We start from the raw sequence: 18,884 nt of genomic DNA, 5'->3' as shown, positions 1-18,884 counted from the left end.
ATTGAGATCCGGGCTCTTCGCAGGCCATGGCAGAACATGGCTGGTGGCATTGTCATGCTGGAGGGTCATGTCAGGATGAGCCTGCAGGAAGGGTACCACATGAGGGAGGAGGATACAGTGCCTTGCGAAAGTATTCGGCCCCCTTGAACTTTGCAACCTTTTGCCACATTTCACGCTTCAAACATAAAGATATAAAACTGTATTTTTTTGTGAAGAATCAACAACAAGTGGGACACAATCATGAAGTGGAACGACATTTATTGGATATTTCAAACTTTTTTAACAAATCAAAAACTGAAAAATTGGGCGTGCAAAATTATTCAGCCCCTTTACTTTCAGTGCAGCAAACTCTCTCCAGAAGTTCAGTGAGGATCTCTGAATGATCCAATGTTGACCTAAATTACTAATGATGATAAATACAATCCACCTGTGTGTAATCAAGTCTCTGTATAAATGCACCTGCACTGTGATAGTCTCAGAGGTCCGTTAAAAGCGCAGAGAGCATCATGAAGAACAAGGAACACACCAGGCAGGTCCGAGATACTGTTGTGAAGAAGTTTAAAGCAGGATTTGGATACAAAAAGATTTCCCAAGCTTTAAACATCCCAAGGAGCACTGTGCAAGCGATAATATTGAAATGGAAGGAGTATCAGACCACTACAAATCTACCAAGACCTGGCCGTCCCTCTAAACTTTCAGCTCATACAAGGAGAAGACTGATCAGAGATGCAGCCAAGAGGCCCATGATCACTCTGGATGAACTGCAGAGATCTACAGCTGAGGTGGGAGACTGTCCATAGGACAACAATCAGTCGTATATTGCACAAATCTGGCCTTTATGGAAGAGTGGCAAGAAGAAAGCCATTTCTTAAAGATATCCATAAAAAGTGTTGTTTAAAGTTTGCCACAAGCCACCTGGGAGACACACCAAACATGCGGAAGAAGGTGCTCTGGTCTTTTTGGCAACAATGCAAAACGTTATGTTTGGCGTAAAAGCAACACAGCGCATCACCCTGAACACAACATCCCCACTGTCAAACATGGTGGTGGCAGCATCATGGTTTGGGCCTGCTTTTCTTCAGCAGGGACAGGGAAGATGGTTAAAATTGATGGGAAGATGGATGGAGCCAAATACAGGACCATTCTGGAAGAAAACCTGATGGAGTCCGCAAAAGACCTGAGACTAGGACGGAGATTTCTCTTCCAATAAGACAATGATCCAAAACATAAAGCAAAATCTACAATGGAATGGTTCAAAAATAAACATATCCAGGTGTTAGAATGACCAAGTCAAAGTCCAGACCTGAATCCAATCAAGAATCTGTGGAAAGAACTGAAAACTGCTGTTCACAAATGCTCTCCATCCAACCTCACTGAGCTCGAGCTGTTTTGCAAGGAGGAATGGGAAAACATTTCAATCTCTCGATGTGCAAAACTGATAGAGACATACCCCAAGCGACTTACAGCTGTAATCGCAGCAAAAGGTGGCGCTACAAAGTATTAACTTAAGGGGGCTGAATAATTTTGCACGCCCAATTTTTCAGTTTTTGATTTGTTAAAAAAGTTTGAAATATCCAATAAATGTCGTTACACTTCATGATTGTGTCCCACTTGTTGATTCTTCACAAAAAAATACAGTTTTATATCTTTATGTTTGAAGCCTGAAATGTGGAAAAAGGTCGCAAAGTTCAAGGGGGCCGAATACTTTCGCAAAGCACTGTATCTTCCCTGTAACGCACAGTGTTGAGATTGCCTGCAATGACAACAAGCTCATTCCGATGATGCTGTGACACACAGCCCCAGACCAATCAATCCCGCTCCAGAGTACAGGCATCAGTCTAACCCTCATTCCTTCGACAATAAACGCGAATCCGACCATCACCCCTGGTGAGACAAAACCGCGACTCGTCAGTGAAGAGCACTTTTTGTCAGTCCTGGCTGGTCCAGCGACAGTGGGTTTGTGCCCATAGGCGACGTTGTTGCTTGTGATGTTTGGTGAGGACCTGCCTTACAACAGGTCTACGAGCCCTCAGTCCAACCTCTCTCAGCCTATTGCGGACAGTCTGAGCACTGATGGAGAGATTGTGCGTTCCTGGTGTAACTCGGGCAGTCGTTGTTGCCATCCTGACGTGTCCCGCAGGTGTGATGTTCGGATGTACCGATCCTGTGCAGGTGTTGCTACACGTGGTCTGCCACTGCGAGGACAATCAGCTGTCCATCCTGTCTCCCTGTAGCACTGTCTTACAGTACAGACATGACAATTTATTGCCCTGACCACATCTGCAGTCCTCATGCCTCCTTGCGGCATGCCTAAGGCACATTCACGCAGATGAGCAGGGACCCTGGGAATCTTTCTTTTGGTGTTTTTCAGAATCAGTAGAAAGGCCTCTTTAGTGTTCTAGGTTTTCATAACTGTGACCTCAATTGCCTACCGCCTGTAAACTGTTAGTGTCTTAACGACCGTTCCACAGGTGCTTGTTCATTACAGTTTTTTACAATCACTTTGGCACTAATTTCGGAACCTTGATGTCATTTTTCAAAACTCTAGACACAAAACTCACAACCAATGATCAAAATGCAAATTTTTCAAAACTCTAAAACTTTTTCCAATTGCTTGGATACAATACACAAAAAGCTAAGATCATTTGTTCATTGAACTAAAATCACCTGTTCAAAATGACACCACCTAACATCAAAGTATTACCATTTCAAAATGACACCACCTAACATCAAAGTATTACCATTTCAAAATGACACCACCTAACATCAAAGTATTACCATTTCAAAATGCAATTCACACATTATGAGTTGACTGTGTATTCATTTCATTACAATGATCTAACTATCAATTGATACAACTGCTCAAAATGATAAGTAACTGTTGCGTTACTCTTAATGCATAGTTTTATGGAAACTGACTAACAATATTCCATGTTAAGATCATGAAAGTTTCAGGATAACGAGATCCATTGACACCAATTACCGTGGAACATGAACCAATTGGACTACATTATCTATGGATGTAATATTTCATCATCATTCTTTATCAGACACTGTTTCTATGGTCCCATGTATCAATTTTCCAGACCATGTTTTCAGATTTGACATTACTGTACACTCACTACACTTTATTAGGTGCACCTATCTAGTACTGGGTAGGACCCTCTTTTGCCTCCACAACAGCCTGAATTATTCACTGTGTTGTACGTTAAGAGATGCCCTTCTGCACACCACTGTTTTAAACAGCTGTTATTTGAGCATTTGTGGCCTTTTTGTTAGCTTGAATGAGTCTGGACATCCTTTTCTCTCATTAACAAGGTGGTTTTGCCCACAGAGCTGCAGCTCACTGAATGTGTTTTGTTTATTACACCATTCTCTGTAAACTCTAGAAACTGTAGTGCGTAAAAATCCCTGTAAGTCAGCTGTTTCTGAGATGCTGGAATCACCATGTGTGGCATCAACAATCATACCACGGTCAAAGTTGCTTAGATTACGCATCTTGCCCGTTCTAAAATTTGGTCAAACAACATCATAAGCTCTCTACTCTATATACTCTATATATTGAGTTGCAGGCAGCCACATGATTTGCTGTTCGACTCTAACTGTCCTTGATGAGCTAAATCAGGTCTGTAGAGCTGATGGCATGACTCATGTCATTGTGTGGAATACTGTCAGGTTCCACCATGCTCAAATGGTGCAAGCATGGTTTCAGGCCCATCCACAATTTACCACCCTGTGCTTACCCCCATACTCTCCTTTCCTTAACCCGATTGAGGAATTTTTCTCCACATGGAGGTGGAAGGTATATGACAGGTGCCCTCACGAACAAGCCGCCCTTCTCCAGGCCATGGATGACGCATGCAATGACATCACGGCAGACCAGTGTCAGGCCTGAATTCGCCATGCCCGAAGATTCTTCCCAAGATGTTTGGCTAATGAAAACATCCATTGTGATGTGGATGAGAACCTGTGGCCAAATCCCCAAGACAGGGTTGATGGAAATATAGAAGTACAGTAATCAATATTTTGTTTTGCTTTTTACCGTAAGCCAGGTGAGGAACACTGCAGTGATGTTTTACCGTAAGCCAGGTGAGGAACACTGCAGTGATGTTTTACCGTAAGCCAGGTGAGGAACACTGCAGTGATGTTTTACAGTAAGCCAGGTGAGGAACACTGCAGTGATGTTTTACAGTAAGCCAGGTGAGGAACACTGCAGTGATGTTTTACAGTAAGCCAGGTGAGGAACACTGCAGTGATGTTTTACAGTAAGCCAGGTGAGGAACACTGCAGTGACGTTTTGACAATAAACACTGCCAGGTGAGGAACACTGCAGTGATGTTTTACAGTAAACACTGCAGTGATGTTTTACAGTAAGTGAGGAACACTGCAATGTTTTACAGTAAGCTGAGGAACAGATGACCCAGGTGAGGAACACTGCAGTAACAGTAAGCCAGGTTTTTTATTTTTTTTTACAGTAGCTAAACACTATGACCTTTAACTGTTTTTTATTTTTTTGTAGCTAATTATTTTTGCTTTGATTCAAAGAAACCTGTTGTGATTTTATTGTATTTCATCAATAAATTTCATATTTTGTTCAATGATTCCACTGTGTCTGTAGTATTCTCTCTACTAGTCCTTTTACAGTGATGTATTTATGTGTAGTAGTAGCATAATGAAACATGTATCACATATTTTGTACTACAATATTTAATGATTGTACAAACAACTACACAGTGAAACTATCGGTATCTCGTGTGTGGGTGATCTAAATGAATGTTCCTATGGTATTTCATGATAAATTAGTTATTTGAACCAATGATTCTGCAAGTGCAAGGTTTCTTGAACGATATGAATGCACAATGCAATGTTTTGAACTTTGGATAGCCTGTGTTACAATTGATGACCGTTTTGAGTTTTGTGTCTAGAGTTTTGAAAAAGTGCCAAAGTGATTGTTAAAAACTGTAATTGTTTATGGTTCATTGAACAAGCATGGAAAACAGTGTTTAAACCCTTTACAATTAAGATATGTGAAGTTCTTTGGATTTTTACAAATTATCTTTGAAAGACAGGGTCCTGAAAAAGGGACGTTTCTTTTTTTGCTGAGTTTATGTAGACACTGTATATCTACAGGATATATAATACACTGCGCAAAAAAATAAAGGGAACACTTAAACAACACAATGTAACTCCAAGTCAATCACACTTCTGTGAAATCAAACTGTCCACTTAGGAAGCAACACTCATTGACAATACATTTCACATGCTGTTGTGCAAATGGAATAGAAAACAGGTGGAAATTATAGGCAATTAGCAAGACACCCCCAATAAAGGAGTGGTTCTGCAGGTGGTGACCAAAGACCACTTCTCAGTTCCTATGCTTCCTGGCTGATGTTTTGGTCACTTTTGAATGCTGGCGGTGCTTTCACTCTAGTGGTAGCATGAGACGGAGTCTACAACCCACACAAGTGGCTCAGGTAGTGGAGCTCATCCAAGATGGCACATCAATGCGAGCTGTGGCAAGAAGGTTTGCTGTGTCTGTCAGCGTAGTGTCCAGAGCATGGAGGCGCTACCAGGAGACAGGCCAGTACATCAGGAGACGTGGAGGAGGCCGTAGGAGGGCAACAACCCAGCAGCAGGACCGCTACCTCCGCATTTGTGCATGGAGGAGCAGGAGGAGCACTGCCAGAGCCCTGCAAAATGACCTCCAGCAGGCCACAAATGTGCATGTGTCAGCTCAAACGGTCAGAAACAGACTCCATGAGGGTGGTAGGTATGAGGGCCCGACGTCCACAGGTGGGGGTTGTGCTTACAGCCCAACACCGTTGGGCATTTGCCAGAGAACACCAAGATTGGCAAATTCGCCACTGGCGCCCTGTGCTCTTCACAGATGAAAGCAGGTTCACACTGAGCACGTAACAGACGTGACAGAGTCTGTAGACACCGTGGAGAACGTTATGTTGCCTGCAACATCCTCCAGCATGACCGGTTTGGCGGTGGGTCAGTCATGGTGTGGGGTGGCATTTCTTTGGGGGGCCGCACAGCCCTCCATGTGCTCGCCAGAGGTAGCCTGACTGCCATTAGGTACCGAGATGAGATCCTCAGACCCCTTGTGAGACCATATGCTGGTGCGGTTGGCCCTGGGTTCCTTCTAATGCAAGACAATGCTAGACCTCATGTGGCTGGAGTTTGTCAGCAGTTCCTGCAAGAGGAAGGCATTGATGCTATGGACTGGCCCGCCCGTTCCCCAGACCCGAATCCAATTGAGCACATCTGGGACATCATGTCTCGCTCCATCCACCAACGCCACGTTGCACCACAGACTGTCCAGGAGTTGGCGGAAGCTTTAGTCCAGGTCTGGGAGGAGATCCCTCAGGAGACCATCTGCCACCTCATCAGGAGCATGCCCAGGCATTGTAGGGAGGTCATACAGGCACGTTTAGGCCACACACACTACTGAGCCTCATTTTGACTTGTTTTAAGGACATTACATCAAAGTTGGATCAGCCTGTAGTGTGGTTTTCCACTTTAATTTTGAGTGTGACTCCAAATCCAGACCTCCATGGGTTGATAAATTTGATTTCCATTCATAATTTGTGTGATTTTGTTGTCAGCCCATTCAACTATGTAAAGAAAAAAGTATTTAATAAGGATATTTCATTCATTCAGATCTAGAATGTTATTTTAGTGTTCCCTTTATTTTTTTGAGCAGTGTATATTCCCTTGAATGAATGTGTGTGCGTGCGTGTGTGCATGATTGTGCGCATGCATGTTCATGTGTGTGTTCATATTTGCGAGTATGTGTGCTTCTGTGCACATCTGTGTGTTTTTGTGAGTGTATGATTGTGTGTTTCCACTGTTGTGGTGTGTGTTTTTCTGAGTGTGTGTCAATGACACATGTTTTTAATTTCCAGAGGAAACATGTCACATATGAGTGTGAAGGGGAAATGGAAGCAGAGTGGGACACCGTGGTGTTACTGAGTCAGCACAGTGTTCTCAGTAACACGAGTATAACTCCAACACAGACTACATAATCATAGCCACCAGAAAACACAACAAAGTCGACAGACAGCTGTTACAGTATTTCTGGTATATGGTGCTCACTTACATTATCTAGAGATATTTATGGCCCTGGATGTTACACACTACAAAAGCCTGTGTATTTACACCCCACAGTGCAGTACTGTATCCTCTTACCTTCAACTGACACAGAGGTGACTTCTTCAATGTGTTTGAGAAGAAGGTGCAGTTTTGTGGTCATGTTGGACAAGGACAGAGTTTCAGGGGAACCAATCAGCATAGATGAAGCGGTTCTGAATGGCCCTATAGGCCAGGATCTGATGTAGTATACAGAGATGTCAGGGGAGTCCAGGGCTCCGGTCACCTATAAGGCAATACAGAATGGTCAAGGCCTATACTGGGCACACACAGTGAGAAATGTAGGGACAATATAATGGACCATCATGAGAAAAACATAGGGAGAGATACAGTAGCCTACCACAGAGTGCAAAAGCCTTGTGTGGTTCATGATTCCCCCGTCCATGGATATCAGCTGCTGGTAATCTGTCTTCACTGTCACAGTGACGTTGAAGCAACAGCCTCTATTGCCTGAGTGAAATAATAATGAATAACGGTTTGCAATATGATTTTATGTGCCGTGATGTTTACACAATTGCAGTTATTATACAATTTAAAACATACATCTTGAATCACTTCAACAATAAAGTTGATCTAGGATCTGTTCTCACCTGTATGTTGAGGGTTGGTGCAAAAAGAGAGTCCCTCTCTCTGGCAGCACTTTTGCCACCCTGGACAGTCTGAGTCCCATTCACACCCTGTATTCCTGGGTGCGTCCACTACACCCTTGGGGCAGGAGCCTGGTTTGGCAGTGAACTCTCCACTTCTGTTCATAGCTTAATCAATGAGAGAAACAGAAATAGAGAGAGTATCATATCAAATGTTTACAAAGAGCACTGTAAATAGCAAACTACGAACTGTATTCTTGGTCGACAGCCCCATCTATTGATCTTTGTTAGATACTTCATAAAAAGGGGTCTCCATGACTACAGGTCCTGATTGTTGTAGGGCAGGGTGCTGATGTAAATTGTGAAAATTAGAAAACGGTTAAATATGTTCTTTACACATAGATACTTCTGTGTGCTCCTAAATATACTTTGTTTTCATGATGAACAAGTCCTAAAAATTTAAGCTGGAACACTCACGTAAAGCACAGTAGCTGCCCACTTGTTCATAGCCGTCACAGCACCTCATAACCTCCTCGGTGACATTCATGTACTCAATCCAATAGGCTGTTTTGTAAAGAGTGACCACACACATCTTCCAGGGTAGCCATCCGCCACACGACCTCCGGTCCCTGTAGGAGGTCTTATAGGACCACATTTTACTCACCACCGTGCTCTCATGTCCAGTACACAGGTGGTAGCTGGACACAGACAGGTCATATCCTGAAATAAAGAAATACTTAAGTTATATAGTATCTAATGGAGACAATGCTGTTCTTTATGTTTGCAGAATGTAAGACAAATGGGAAGGGAATTCAATACATAATATTGGAAAATAAGTATTTACAGATCAATGTTGCATAAATAACAGGATATATGAACACAAACACATAAAAAGGTTTTAATTTCCACAACAGCCAGCATTCATATAGGGCCAAGGAGTGCCCACAATATAAACGCACGTACAGTATGCAACATTTTATGGTTACACCTGGTTTTAGAAACGGAATCAAAACTGATTAGCAGATATAAGCCACCTGTCTCAACCTGTACATAGAAAACATATTAACAAAGATATCATGGAACATGGCAATAAACAGTAAAGCATACACATGATCATATTATTGATTGTGTCATAACTTATTGTCCTACCTTTAAACAAAGTGCTGTGTCCCCTACAGAGGTCCAGAAGAGCCACGGCCATACTGAGAGAGTACATCCAACTCATCTTGAATAAATGAAATACGCCACGTATTCAAGGACCATGCTGCACTACCATTTTCAGAGCTGAGCTTTTGGTAACAGAGTTTCTTTTCCCTCGTCGTCCACACCCCCTGATATCCTCCACCCTTGCTCCCACAGTCCCCAGTGTAACATACTGCATGGCAATATCTAGATGGAGAGTGCATACAGCTGTATGGAGATGGTGTATCCATTCACATTTGGTTGAAGTGACATTTCTGGAATCAAATTGATCCCTTTGTTTGTTCCTATATGTTTCCTGTATTTAAAAGTACTGTTCATCCCTAACTGTTGAGTGTGTGCTTATCATCCCAACCAGTTAAGCGTGGCCGGGACAAACATAAGGCTTTGCACATACACTACATGAACAAAACTATGTGGACACCTGCTCGTCGAACATCTCATTCCAAAATCATGGGCGTTAATATGGAGTTGGTCCCCCCTTTGCTGGTATAACAGCCTCCACTCTTCTGGGAAGGCCTTCCACTAGTTGGAACATTGCTATGGGGACATGCTTCCATTTACGCACAAGAGCATTAGTGAGGTCGGGCACTGATGTTGGGCGATTAGGCCTGGCTCGAAGTCGGCTTTCCAATTCATCCCAAAGGTGTCCGATGGGGTTGAGGTCAGGGCACTTTGCAGGCCAGTAAAGTTCTTCCACACTGATCTCAACAAACCATTTCTGTATGGACCTTGCTTTGTGCACAGAGGCATTGTCATGCTGAAACAGGAAAGGGCCTTCCCCAAACTGTTGTCACAAAGTTGGAAGCACAGAATCAAGATTTCCCTTTACTGGGACTAAGGGGCCTAGCCAGAACCATGAAATACAGCCGCAGACCATGATTCCTCCTCCACCAAACTTTACAGTTGGCACTATGCGTTCGGGCAAGTAGTGTTCTTTTGGCATCCGCCAACCCCAAATTCGTCAGTCAAACTGCCCGATGGTGAAGTGTGATTCATTACTCCAGAGAACGTGTTTCCACTGCTCCCGAGTCCAGTGGTGGCGAGCTTTACACCACTCCAGCCGACGCTTGGCATTGCACATTGTGATCTTAGGCTTGTGTGTGGCTGCTCGGCCACGGAAACCCATTTTATGAGGTTTGGAACTCAGAGGGAGTGTTGTAACCGAGGACAGACAATGTTTACGCGCTACACGCTTCAACACTTGGCGGTCCCGTTCTGTGAGCTTGTGTGGCCTACCAACTTCGCGGCTGAGCCGTTGTTGTTCCAAGACATTTCCACTTCACAATAACAGCACTTAGAGTTGACCGGGGCAGCTCTAGTAGGGCATAAATTTGACGAACTGACTTGTTGGAAAGATGGCATCCAACGACAGTGCCATGTTGAAAGTCACTGAGCTCTTCAGTAAGGCCATTTTACTGCCAATGTTTGTCTATGGAGATTGTATGGCTGTGCGAATCCACTAATTTGAAGGGTTGGCCACATACTTTTGTATATATAGTATATGTTATGACCTGCCATGGCAAACAACATGTTTGTGATGCTAGAGGGGAAGAGATGGTGGCTATGAAAAGAGAACAGCAGTGACTGTCCCAGGTGACTTGGTTTCCACTCAAGTAACCATGGCAGTGTTTGCTCTCACTCATTTCCTTACCTACTGCCTCCGGCAGGCAGGCAGACTGGAGAATCAGGAGAGGTAATGCAGTCACTAAAATACTGTGCTACCTACTGTTTCACTAGTTTTGCCTAGGGAAACAGACTCAAATCAAAGTTTATTTTTCACTTGTGCCGAATACAACAGGTACCTTACAGTGAAGTGCTTACTTACAGGCTCTAACCAATAGTGCAAAAAATGTATTAGGTGAACAAAAGGTAGGTAAAGAAATAAAACAACAGTGAAAAGATAGGCTATATACAGTAGCGAGGTTATAAAAGTAGCGAGGCTACATACAGACACCGGTTAGTCAGGCTGATTGAGGTAGTATGTAAATGTAGATATGGTTAAAGTGACTATGCATATATGATGAACAGAGTAGAGGTCGACCGATTAATCGAAATGTCCGATGAATTAGGGCCGATTTCAAGTTTTCATAGCAATCGGAAATCGGTATTTTTGGACAACGATTTTGCCTTTTTTTATTTTATTTTAAAAGACATCTTTAATCTTTATTTAACTAGGCAAGTCAGTTAAGAACACGTTCTTATTTTCAATGACGGCCTAGGAACGGTGGGTGAACTGCGGCCTAGGAGCGGTGGGTTAACTGCCTCATTTCAGGGGCAGAATGACAGATTTTCACATTGTCAGCTCGGGGGATCCAATCTTGCAACCTTAAAGTTAACGAGTCCTTGTGCACTCCACAAGGAGACTGTTAGGCGAATGCAGTAAGCCAAGGTAAGTTGCTAGCTAGCATTAAGCTTATCTTATAAAAAAAAAATCAATCAATCATAATCACTAGTTAAAATAACTACACATGGTTGATGATATTACTAGATATTATCTAGCATGTCCTGCGTTGCATATAATCTGACTGAGCATACATACAGTGCCTTGCGAAAGTATTCGGCCCCCTTGAACTTTGCAACCTTTTGCCACATTTCAGGCTTCAAACATAAAGATATAAAACTGTATTTTTTTGTGAAGAATCAACAACAAGTGGGACACAATCATGAAGTGGAACGACATTTATTGGATATTTCAAACTTTTTTAACAAATCAAAAACTGAAAAATTGGGCGTGCAAAATTATTCAGCCCCCTTAAGTTAATACTTTGTAGCGCCACCTTTTGCTGCGATTACAGCTGTAAGTCGCTTGGGGTATGTCTATCAGTTTTGCACATTAAGAGACAGACATTTTTTCCCATTCCTCCTTGCAAAACAGCTCGAGCTCAGTGAGGTTGGATGGAGATTTGTGAACAGCAGTTTTCAGTTCTTTCCACAGATTCTCGATTGGATTCAGGTCTGGACTTTGACTTGGCCATTCTAACACCTGGATATGTTTATTTTTGAACCATTCCATTGGAGATTTTGCTTTATGTTTTGGATCATTGTCTTGTTGGAAGACAAATCTCCGTCCCAGTCTCAGGTCTTTTGCAGACTCCATCAGGTTTTCTTCCAGAATGGTCCTGTATTTGGCTCCATCCATCTTCCCATCAATTTTAACCATCTTCCCTGTCCCTGCTGAAGAAAAGCAGGCCCAAACCATGATGCTGCCACCACCATGTTTGACAGTGGGGATGTTGTGTTCAGGGTGATGCGCTGTGTTGCTTTTACGCCAAACATAACGTTTTGTATTGTTGCCAAAAAGTTCAATTTTGGTTTCATCTGACCAGAGCACCTTCTTCCACATGTTTGGTGTGTCTCCCAGGTGGCTTGTGGCAAACTTTAAACAACACTTTTTATGGATATCTTTAAGAAATGGCTTTCTTCTTGCCACTCTTCCATAAAGGCCAGATTTGTGCAATATACGACTGATTGTTGTCCTATGGACAGAGTCTCACACCTCAGCTGTAGATCTCTGCAGTTCATCCAGAGTGATCATGGGCCTCTTGGCTGCATCTCTGATCAGTCTTCTCCTTGTATGAGCTGAAAGTTTAGAGGGACGGCCAGGTCTTGGTAGATTTGCAGTGGTCTGATACTCCTTCCATTTCAATATTATCGCTTGCACAGTGCTCCTTGGGATGTTTAAAGCTTGGGAAATCTTTTTGTATCCAAATCCGGCTTTAAACTTCTTCACAACAGTATCTCGGACCTGCCTGGTGTGTTCCTTGTTCTTCATGATGCTCTCTGCGCTTTTAACGGACCTCTGAGACTATCACAGTGCAGGTGCATTTATACAGAGACTTGATTACACACAGGTGGATTGTATTTATAATCATTAGTAATTTAGGTCAACATTGGATCATTCAGAGATCCTCACTGAACTTCTGGAGAGAGTTTGCTGCACCGAAAGCAAAGGGGCTGAATAATTTTGTACGCCCAATTTTTCAGTTTTTGATTTGTTAAAAAAAGTTTGAAATATCCAATAAATGTCGTTCCACTTCATGATTGTGTCCCACTTGTTGTTGATTCTTCACAAAAAAATACAGTTTTATATCTTTATGTTTGAAGCCTGAAATGTGGCAAAAGGTCACAAAGTTCAAGGGGGCCGAATACTTTCGCAAGGCACTGTACATACATACCAGTATCTAAGTATCTGACTGAGCAGTGGTAGGCAGAAACAGGCGTGTAAACATTCATTCAAACAGCACTTTTGTGCGTTTTGCCAGCAGCTCTTCGTTGTGGGTCAAGCATTGCGCTGTTTATGACTTCAAGACTATCATCTCCCGAGATGAGGCTGGTGTAACCGAAGTGAAAAGGCTAGCTAGTTAGCACGTGCAAATAGCATTTCAAACGCCACTTGCTCTGCATGGGTAACGCTGCTTTGAGGGTGGCTGTTGTCGTTGTGTTCCTGGTTCGAGCCCAGGGAGGAGAGGGACGGAAGCTATACTGTTACACTGGCAATACTAAAGTGCCTATAAGAACATCCAATAGTCAAAGTTTAATGGAATACAAATGGTATAGAGGGAAATAGTCCTATAATTCCTATAATAACTACAACCTAAAACTTCTTACCTGGGAATATTGAAGACTCATGTTAAAAGCAATCATCAGCTTTCATATGTTCTCATGTTCTGAGCAAGGAACTGAAACGTTAGCTTTCTTACATGGCACATATTGCACTTTTACTTTCTTCTCCAACACTTTGTTTTTGCATTATTTAAACCAAATTGAACATGTTTCATTATTTATTTGAGGCTAAATTGATTTTCATTATGAATTATATTAAGGTAAAATAAGTGTTCATTCAGTATTGTTGTAATTGTCATTATTACAAATAAATAAATGAAATCGGCCGATTAATCGGTATCAGCTTTTTTAGTCCTCCAATTATCGGTTTTGAAAAAACATAATGGGTCGACCTCTAGAACAGAGAGTAGCAGTAGCGTAAAAGAGGGGTTGGCGGGCGGTGGGTGGGACACAATGCAGATAGCCCGGTTAGCCAACATGCGGGAGCACTGGTTGGTCGGCCCAATTGAGGTAGTATGTACATGAATGTCTAGTTAAAGTTACAATGCATATATGATAAACAAAGAGTAGCAGCTATTCATGAAATATGAATATCTTCTGCTGGTTATAATGCTAATTTGATTTGATAACTAAGCTCTCTAGGAAAAGTAGTTACTTTAGAAATTGTGTCACTTTTCCCTCAGACTGTAACAAAAAATACATGCGCCATCCTTCCATAAAAAGATCTCTATAACCTCTGGAATTTTAAAGGTTCACTCATCACAACTAATTCTAATGCGATGTGAAAATGAACTATTAAACATATTAAACAATTAAACCTAGCCTCAGTAATATGACTGAATCAATTATGATACTCTGAGGCACTGGGGCATATCACTGCATCAAAGGCACATTTACAGGCCGTACGCTCCAGTGCACATGTCCGAAAGGGTATAGTTTCTGGAAATGTTTGTGTGCACTTCTCCAGCAGTGTTTGGCCCTGCACACATCCCGTAAATCTCAAATAACGGACCACTTTTGTGCGCAGACATGCACGGACGTGTATACAATATGTCCGGAAACAGTAAAATCCCCAGAAACTACCACACATGTCCACCCACATACCAGGATACATCTTGAAATTCCAGTGCACTCCTTTGACGTCAGTTGCAACACATCTCCTTCCACATCTGCCCACGTCTCTCCCATGAATGTCAGTAAATGGCCGTGCACTTGCTAACTTCCGGCGCCGACAGAGATGGCCGTCTCGCTTCGCGTTCCTAGGAAACTATGCAGTATTTAGTTTTTTTTACGTGTTATTTCTTACATTGGTACCCCAGGTAATCTTAGGTTTCATTACATACAGTCGGGAGGAACTACTGAATATAAGAGCAACGTCAACTCACCATCATTACGACCAGGAATATGACTTTCCCGAAGTGGATCCTGTGTTTTGCCTTCCACCCAGGACAATGGATCGGATCCCAGCCGGCGACCCAAAATATCGACGCTGTAAAAGGGGCAAACGAAGTGGTCTTCTGGTCAGGCTCCGGAGACGGGCACATCGCGTACCACTCCCTAGCATACTACTCGCCAATGTCCAGTCTCTTGACAACAAAGTTGATGAAATCCGAGCAAGGGTAGCATTCCAGAGAGACAGAGACTGCAACGATCTTTGCTTCACAGAAGCATGGCTCACTCGAGAGACTCTATCGGAGTCGGTGCAGCCAGCTGGTTTCTTCACGCATCGCGCCGACAGAAAGAAGCATCTTTCTGGTAAGAAGGGTGCGGGGGGGTATGCCTTATGATTAATGAGACGTGGTGTGATCATAACAACATACAGGAACTCAAGTCCTTCTGTTCACCTGATTTAGAATTCCTCACAATCAAATGTCGACCGCATTATCTACCAAGGGAATTGTCTTTGATTATAATCACAGCCGTATATGTTTACTCTTTTAACCAGGGCAAGGTGACCGGAAACATGACCGAATACAAACAGTGTAGCTATTCCCTCTGCAAGGCAATCAAACAAGCTAAGCATCAGTATAGAGACAAAGTAGAGTCGCAATTCAACGGCTCAGACACAAGAGGTATGTGGCAGGGTCTACAGTCAATCACGGATTACAAAACAAAAACCAGCCCCATCGCGGACCAGAATGTCTTGCTCCCAGACAGACTAAATAACTTCTTTACTCGCTTTGAGGACAATACAGTGCCACTTACATGGCCCGCTACCAAAACCTGCGGACTCTCCTTCACTGCAGCCGACATGAGTAAAACATTTAAACGTGTTAACCCTCGCAAGGCTGTAGGCCCAGACGGCATCCCCAGCCGCATCCTTAGAGCATGCACAGACCAGCTGGCTGGTGTGTTTACGGACATATTCAATCAATCCTTATCCCAGTCTGCTGGTCCCACATGCTTCAAGAGGGCCACCATTGTCCTTGTTCCCAAGAAAGCTAAGGTAACTGAGCTAAACGACTACCGCCCCGTAGCACTCACTTCCGTCATCATGAAGTGCTTTGAGAGACTAGTCAAGGACCATATCACCTCCACCCTACCTGACACCCTAGACCCATTCCAATTTGCTTACCGCCCCAATAGGTCCACAGACGACGCAATCGCAACCACACTGCACACTGCACACTGCCCTAAGCCATCTGGACAAGAGGAATACCTATGTGAGAATGCTGTTCATCAACTACAGCTCAGCATTTAACACCATAGTACCCTCCAAACTCGTCATCAAGCTCGAGACCCTGGGTCTCGACCCCGCCCTGTGCAACTGGGTACTGGACTTCCTGACGGGCCGCCCCCAGGTGGTGAGGGTAGGTAACAACATCTCCACCCCGCTGATCCTCAACACTGGGGCCCCACAAAGGTGCGTTCTGAGCCCTCTCCTGTACTCCCTGTTCACCCACTGTAGCTACAGGCATGAGGACTAAAGTAGGAAACAGAATGTTTGCCAAAGTGTGTACCAAGCTCATGGTTACTGTTATTTTCAGTAAAACAGTCAAAACAGTCAATAACTAAGCTCATGGTTACTGTTATTTTCAATAAAACAGTCAACCGCAGAAACAATTACTGTTCCAACAAAGTACAGCAATCAGTGATTAACGGAACTACGAGGGCTATAGCAGCCACTCTAGACCAGGTGGGTGGAATTCAATGTCTGTTTTCATTCTACTTTTCTAGACTCAAATATATAACTAGAAACATGTAATAGGGCCATATATGCACTTTGTTTTCCAAGGACCAGGAGTAATAAACCTAGTGTTACACAGAAACCACTTCTCCAAAAATACTTCTTTGTATGTGTCACGACTTCCACGGAAGGTAATTCCTCTCCCTGTTCAGGAGGCGCTCGGGCGTCGCCGGACTACTAGCCATCACCGATCCATGTTTCCTTTTCTGTTTGTTTAGTCTTTGGTTCTTCCACACCTGATTTCAATTGCCTTCATTTCTGTGTGTATATATTTACCCTGTTGCCTGCCTAGGTTTGTGCAGGATTGTTTTATTTTGTGATATAGCTTGGTGAGGTTGTGTCCAATTATTTTGTTTCACGCATTTAATAAGAGTGTGTTAATTAGGAGCTTTGTTTGTTCCTTCTTGCGTGAGTAACGGGTGTCTCTGTTGTCGAGGGCTTTTGACTTTTGGATTGTGCCATACCTGAATTTGATGGACTTACCTGTTAAAAGTACGCTTCTCAGACATCTCTGCTCTCCTGCGCGTAACTCCTTCACCTACCTCCTAACGCAACTTTGTCACAGAATCCTGCACCAGATCGATGGAGTCAGCAGGAGTTCCGGCTGGGGACCGCTATGGATCAGGTGATGGCGACGATGGAAAGATGGGAGAGTAGTGGCCTTCCTACACCTCCACCAGCCACACAACCCTCTCCTTCATTGCCCGGTCCCAGTAGTATTCGACTCACACTCCGGAGGGAGTAAGATGGGACAGCGGCCTGGTGCCATGGGTTCTTACTCCAGATGGAGTTATACCTGGCAACCGTTCACCCGGCTCCTTCAGGAGGTGAGAGCGTGAATGCCTTCGTCTCCTGCCTCTTAGGCAAAGCCCTTGATTGGGCCAACGTGGTATGGAACGATCCAGACTCGGCGAGGGACCACTACCCAAAGTTCACCCGCCGCTTTTGGGCCATGTTCGACCCACACCTGAGGGCCGAGAGGCGGTGAACGGCATTTCCATCTAAGGCAGGAGAAGAGGAGAGCACAGGACTTCGCCCTAAAGTTCCGGACCTTGGCCGCTGGCACGGGATGGAACGACAGGGCCCTGATCGATCACTATAGGTGCAGTTTGCGCGAGGACGTCCATAGGGAGCTAGCCTGTAGAGACACCACCCTCTCCTTGGACCAGCTGATAGACATGTCCATTCAATTGGACAACTTGCTGGCGACCCGCGGACATCCGGATCGGGTCCTGTCAGTTTCATCCCCCAAGCCCCTCCACACCAACGCCCATGGAGCTAGGTGGTGCTGCAGCGAGGGCGACCGGAGGAGGAGCCCTTTCCTGTACCAGCTGTGGTTGTAGAGGGCAAACTGCTGACCGGTGCTGGAGGGGTCCTTCGGGGAGTCGAGACGCCAGGATGAGCACTGCTCGGACACCCCAGGTGAGTCGGCACCAGGCTCACCCAGAGCCCCCTGTTGGTCACATGTATGCGTTTATTTATTTTCCTGAATTTTCCCCTCATTCCCAGCATAAGGCGCTAGTAGATTCAGGCGTAGCAGGAAATTTTATTGACTGCGGTTTTGCGCATAGTTTAGGGATCCCCTTGTTCAGATTGATAAACCCTTCCCAGTGCACGCCTTAGACAGCCGACCATTAGGCTCAGGGCTAGTCAGGGAGGCCATGGCTCCACTGGGCATGGTTACGCAGGAGGGTCATGAAGAGAGAATTAGTCTCTTCCTCATTGATTCTCCTGCGTTTCCGGTAGTGCTGGGGATCCCCTGGTTGGCCCTTCACAACCCCAAGATTTCGTGGCAACAGAGGGCTCTAAAGGGGTGGTCAGAGGAGTGCTCAGGCATGTGTCTAGGGGTTTCCATTGGTGCAACGAAGGTGGAAAGTCCAGACCAAATCTCCACCGTGCGCATTCCCTCAGAATATGTCTGTAAAAAGAAGGGGACCCAATTACCACCTCATCGACGAGGGGATTGTGCGATAAATCTCCTGGTAGACGCTGCACTTCCCAGGAGTCACGTTTATCCCCTGTCACAGGAGGAGACGGTGGCTATGGAGACATATTCTCTGAATCTCTGGGGCAGGGGTACATTTGGCCCTCCACATCACCTGCCTCCACGAGTTTCTTTTTTGTGAAGAAGAAGGTCTGTGTCCGTGCATTAACTATAGAGGTCTAAATTCCATCACGGTGGGGTACAG

General features: G+C 44.2%; 1 protein-coding gene across 4 annotated transcripts in view; it reads right to left on the bottom strand.

Annotated features, from left to right (window-relative positions):
- Positions 1-18,884, bottom strand: part of umodl1 (uromodulin-like 1) — a 35,854-nt gene that overhangs the window by 10,320 nt on the left and 6,650 nt on the right. For 3 of the 4 annotated variants that reach the window (XM_035780311.2, XM_035780309.2, XM_035780310.2), the window contains 4 exons: positions 8,220-8,462; positions 7,746-7,910; positions 7,496-7,605; positions 7,195-7,381 (listed from right to left, as the gene is read on the bottom strand). In XM_035780311.2, the coding sequence (XP_035636204.1) occupies positions 7,195-7,381; positions 7,496-7,605; positions 7,746-7,910; positions 8,220-8,397 (640 nt within the window). In that variant the 5' untranslated portion in view covers positions 8,398-8,462. Of the gene's footprint in view, positions 1-7,194; positions 7,382-7,495; positions 7,606-7,745; positions 7,911-8,219; positions 8,463-8,891; positions 9,050-18,884 lie in introns of those variants that run through there. The other variant, XM_035780308.2, reaches the window with a different exon arrangement.

This window comes from Oncorhynchus keta, chromosome 11 (genome assembly GCF_023373465.1).
Source record: "Oncorhynchus keta strain PuntledgeMale-10-30-2019 chromosome 11, Oket_V2, whole genome shotgun sequence".
In the NCBI taxonomy this organism is placed as follows: Eukaryota; Metazoa; Chordata; class Actinopteri; order Salmoniformes; family Salmonidae; genus Oncorhynchus; species Oncorhynchus keta.
Note: the sequence above shows the minus strand (reverse complement) of the source record. Positions and strands in the feature narration are given on the sequence as shown.